This window comes from Otolemur garnettii, unplaced genomic scaffold (assembly GCF_000181295.1).
Source record: "Otolemur garnettii isolate 467f Iridium unplaced genomic scaffold, OtoGar3 scaffold00133, whole genome shotgun sequence".
In the NCBI taxonomy this organism is placed as follows: Eukaryota; Metazoa; Chordata; class Mammalia; order Primates; family Galagidae; genus Otolemur; species Otolemur garnettii.
In genome coordinates, this window is record NW_003852528.1 from 2153790 (window position 1) to 2158941 (window position 5152).

At 57.3% G+C, this 5152-nt stretch overlaps 1 protein-coding gene across 4 annotated transcripts in view; it reads right to left on the reverse strand.

Annotated features, from left to right (window-relative positions):
• Window positions 1-1275: 1275 nt before the first annotated feature.
• RAB17 (RAB17, member RAS oncogene family) overlaps window positions 1276-5152 on the reverse strand; it is a 17248-nt gene continuing 13371 nt past the window's right edge. For all 4 annotated transcript variants that reach the window (XM_023518238.1, XM_023518236.1, XM_023518237.1 and 1 more), the window contains 2 exons: window positions 3121-3214; window positions 1276-2917 (listed from right to left, as the gene is read on the reverse strand). In XM_023518238.1, the coding sequence (XP_023374006.1) occupies window positions 2808-2917; window positions 3121-3214 (204 nt within the window). In that variant the 3' untranslated portion in view covers window positions 1276-2807. The remainder of the gene's footprint in view (window positions 2918-3120; window positions 3215-5152) is intronic.

Here is a 5152-nt window from a genome sequence, read left to right on the forward strand (position 1 = left end):
CTCCCGAGGGCACCTGTGTGGGAACAACAGCTTTAGAGAAGACAGGTCCAGACTCGGGCTAAGCAGGGCTAGAGCCCTTTACTCTAGCAGGGGTCCTCCAACTACAAGCCGCCTGCCTAGAACATTAATCCCGCCCTCCGGGTGTTCTTGCCACTGCTGCCTGTCCTGCTTAGCAGCCGACTCCTCCTGGGCCGCAGTCCGGCCCTCCAACGGTCTGAGGCACAGTGAACTGGCCCCCTGTTTAAAAAATTTGAGGACTCCTGCAAGCATCTGACAGGGACACCTGCCAGCCCCGGTGGCCCATCCCCATGTGCTCACAGACATGGGGCCGCCCTGCCCCATGGGGACAGGGGAGTGGGTGTAGCATCCGCAGGGGGCGCCTTTCGCCCGTATCTGTCGGTCGGTCTTGGTGGGGGCCATTACCAGGAAAGCCAGCCTGTTCTTCAGGTCTCTGGGGAAACACGGCTTTTGTCCCTTCACTCACACCCGTGTTGCGCCACCTGGTGCGTGCCCGACCCCGTGGAAGGCGCTGGAACCCCGCCCTCGCAGAGGTTCCAGACGACAGAGACCAGGCTCCTGGGGGGCGGCGAATCCCGCGCAGGAGCCATGGTGGGAGCCCACGTGGGCTCTCTGAAGCCTGGGGATTCCAGGTCAGGGTTGAGCCCCATCCACCTGGGGGGAGGAGGAAAGGGAAAGAGACAGTCACAATCCTAGGAGGTGGGTGACCCCCAGGGCTCCGATCTCATGGAGGCTATGAAAGAATTCCTGATGGGAAAAGCCAAATTCTAGCCGAGTGATACTAGTTTGAAAGACCAGGGACACAGGATCAGAGACACCAGCACCAACAGATCTCCTTCCCCCTCTACTTCAGCACTTCCCATTCCGTCCAGCCCAGGTGGCCCCTCTGCAAGCCCGGTTTGCTCCTGGGCTGAGCCAACGCCGCGCGGCCCGAGCAGGGGTTCGCCTTGCCCAGTGCTGGGGCGCCACCTAGTGGACACAGGCAGCCTCAGCAGGAACACGAGACCCCCAGGGTGGGTCCACCTGCCAGGTGCAAGGGGTCCCTGCTCAGAGCCACTGTGGGGCACCGAACACAGCTGAGCACACTGGGGACTCGCCTCTTGGGCACCTCATCTGCAAGGGGATCATGGCACTAGACTCCGACTTTATTCGCAGTTAGAAACGGCAAGGGACTCAGCAATCTGTTGTCAGGCGCCACCTACAAAATTGTCTAAGGATAAAAACAGTGTCACTGAAAATCACAAAAAATAGGCCCTCTCAGAAGCTGTTACTTTCTTTATTTACCCTTACCTTTCCTCAAAGACCGTGGCAATAAAGAGCCTTGTGAGATCTGGTCTGTGTTTATCCCATAAAGGCCATTTGGGAAGTTTCTTTGAGGTCACATAAGCACCAGGAAAGCCTCACTCTCAGGAAGACTAGAGCTGCTTTCACCTACCCAGAGCAGAAGCCGGGTCCCCCAGGGCCCAAAAGGCACAGATGCCCCCTCCAGTCAGGAAAAGGACCCTGGAGGCTCTTTAGAAAGGATGTTACCACCTGCAGTTGGGATGCAGAGGAGGCCAGGCCCGATGGAGGTGGGGGGTGGCCTGGGGCCAGCACAGGGCCATCCTCAGTGGCCTCACCAGGCAGAATTCAGCAAGCTGAGGCTCCCAGAGGTCAAGCCTGGTGGCTGGGAAGGTGCTCTCCACACAAGGGCCAGAGCAGAGGGCCGGCAGGGGGGAGCAGGCTGCACAGCCCTCTTGGGAGTGATGATGAGATGGGACAATGGGAGGGGCACTCGGTTCCCCTCTGCTCGTGCTCACAGGGACAGGCGCAGCTGCACTGCTCAGGTGACAACGTCTGTCTTACCCTGTGCAACTCACACCTGCTGATCCCAGCCCCAGAGGCAAGAACCTTCCAAGAAAAGGCCACCTTTGAAACAGCTGTGAAAGGCCTGCACCTTGTCACGTCAGGTGACTAGAGTCACCCCTCTCAGGGAGCTCACCCCTATCCCACGAAGAGGGATCTAGGTTTCTCTGTAAAGGCTGGCAGTCACAATGGTGAGGTGCATCACCATCTGGGAACAGGTGCCTTCCAGGGAGGTGGCCATGCCCACCCTTTCCACAGCCTTTGCAGGAGGGCCACCTCCTTGTTTTCTGAGAACAAGCCCTCCTAGAATAAATACAAGGACACCTGTGGTCACACCAACCCTTAGGCTCTGTCCTCCACCTTGTCCTTGAAAACACACCAAAGCCTGATTGTCAAAAGCAGTTAAAATTTCAGACAAATAAAAATGCATAAGTGATACAATTTGCATCTCAGGCTAAGCCTCCGAATCTTCATGAGCGTTGGCAGAAACTTTGCTTTATCAAATGTGCAGCCAAAAGGAGAGAGTGGAAGGGGCTTGTTCCACCTCTCCCACCTCCCAGAAGCAGGTGGGCCCAGCCACTGGGCCAGCACGCCGTCCAAGCCAGGTAGAAGCATCTTGCAACCATCAGGGCAATCAAAATGTTTTTCCAATCCTTGCTTCTCTGCCCCGTTTAATTCCTCTCTGTCCAAGGGTGAGGCAGCCCAGAGTGTGACAATACAGATAGTGCAGACACAGGCATCTGGAATCAGGTGGTGTCCAGGCCAACATTCTTCTGGGAGTCACTTGGCCTGGATCCTCCTAAGACATTGTCACTGGATTTGTGAAGTGGTCTTTATAAAGGATGCCAACTTCTGGGAACCTTCTGGGCTCAGGAACACCAGTGACTGAGGATCACAGCCAGCCGGGAGCGTCCTCACCACAGTCCCTCCTGCAGTAGCTGCTTCTAGTGGGTACAGCATCTGACCTGCCTCATGGGTCCCCCGCTCAGAGCCACAGCTGCGTCCCTGGCCTGAGCCGGGCCCTCCCTTTTGCGTCTCCGCAAGAGCTCTCGGGCTGTGAAGTCAGAGAGGGGGCTGGCTGGGGAGGAAGTGCTCCACAGGCCTCCCCACCTTTATCCAGGGCCCCCCACCTCTCCTGGTCCCCAGCGGGTCCCTAGAGACACTCTCCTGCATCTTTGGACACCAGCAAAGGAGACCCAGGAAGCAGATATGGTGCAGAGCACAGGTCCCCTCTCCTGGCCCAGGGCCACCACTCACCTACGGCACTGAAGACCTCAGACACCTGGTGGTTCAGTTTGGCAGAGGTTTCCATGAACAGCAACCTTTTGCTCTCAGCAAACTCCTGCCCCTCCTGAGGGAAACAGCCACAGAAATCCAGCATATTTTATAAGAGGAGCATTTCCTAACAACCCCTAGTTGACATGAAGACCCAGGAGGCACTCACAGCCCCAGAGACCTGGCTCCTCTGCATTTCTCACTCAGCTCCATTTCTGGGCCCACCTGGAGAACTCAGGCCTGGGGCAGGGATGGAGGGGGCGGTGTGCTGGGACAGGGCCCGCCTGGAGTCATCAAGAGGACCCTCCCCCGGCTCTGGCACCTGTGGGCCTGATGCTGGAGACAGAAGCCAACAGACAGCCAAGGCCTGGCTGGAGCCCACCCAGGCCCCTCTCAGGAGCCGCATTGTCCAACACCATGATTGTGCCTACAGGAGACACAGAAGGCAGTGGCACAGGAGGGCCCCGCCACACCCAGGAGCCAGGGTGGCCAAGGAGTGGTGGCCTTCCTGAGCAGGCCCTCCCCTAACCTCCGGGCCTCTCCCAAGGAAACGGAGCTCACGGTGGTCCTGAGGGCACAGCACAGGCTCCCACGCCCACACCTGCTCCTGCCCACTTCTCCCCTCTCCTGGGCTCAGGGAGCTGTCAGCCAGACCTGGGATGAGAATGGCACAATGCTGAACACGGAGCAAGAGGGGACCAGAAGACGCAAGCACCTTCGCGTCAGCGCGGGGCTCCCATCCTGCCCGAGATGCAGCCACTACTATTGGGCATCACAAAGAACAAGGTGACCTGGTGTCGCTGAAGACATAGCGACTCCTAATAGCGTGTGTCTGGCCACATGAATGAGATCCAAATATCCAGCTTGTGGGCTCAGGTGGGGTCACTTGAAGGGTTTGCGCTCAGGTTCCAGGGCTGGTAGACCCTACGTCGAACCCGACCTCCCTCCCTCTCCTGCCAGTTTTCTCCTTGACGTCCCCCAAGTGGAGGTCCCTGGCCATCCCATCCCTGCTCCCCACTGAGCACACCCAGCACCCAGGTAGTGGCTTCTTTTTTTTTTAAATTGTTGGGGCTTCATTGAGGGTACAAAGAACCAGGTTACACTGATTACATTTGTTCTGTAAAGTTCCTCTTACAATTGTGTTTCTCCCTCAAAGGTGTCTCATACACCGAAACTCCCCACCACCCTAGATGTTGGTTTCTAAATTCATTCTCCAGTGAAAAGAGCCACACAGACAGCTGCCTACACACACCTACACACACACCTCCTCAGGCATGTGTGCCCACAAACACACCCAGTAACACAGCACCTGCACAGACCTGCTAGATCACAGGTCCTCAAACTTTTTAAACAAGGGGCCAGTTCACTGTCCCTCAGACCATGGGAGGGCCGGACTGTGGGCCCGGGAAGAGTTGGCTGCTAAACATGACAGGCAGCAGCAGCAAAAACACCCGGTTGGCTGGGTCAGTGTCCTCAGTGGGCCGCATGTGGCCCGCAGGCCGTAGTTTGAGAACCCCTGAGCTAGACACACAGGTGCTCACACCCTGCACACACCCTCTTATACACATGCACCTCACACACGTGTACACGCACAGCTGGATACACATACACCTCCCATACACAGACACACACACGTGCACACACCCTTCAGTACACACAAGCAGCACACATATCTCCTATATACACATGTACAGATACACAGCCCTCACACACATGCCTGTACACATGTGTACACACACCCTCCTGCCCTCAGCACGGGAGGCTCTCCCACCTCCCCTACACTGCCCTGCAGCAGTGCCCTGTGCTCTCTGCTGCATTTACCCCACTATGGGCCAGGTGACCAGGACAGGGCCCTTGGTGGCTGGTGGTGAGGGTGGTTCATTTTGGCAGAGGTTGTGCAGGACCCAGCCAGACCCTCTGGCCAGCCTCTGGGAAGGCCTGGGCAGGGCTCCCAGCTTTCCCCCCTGTGTGAATGTCACTGTCACTAGGTCTGAGCTTTGCAGGAAAGACCAGA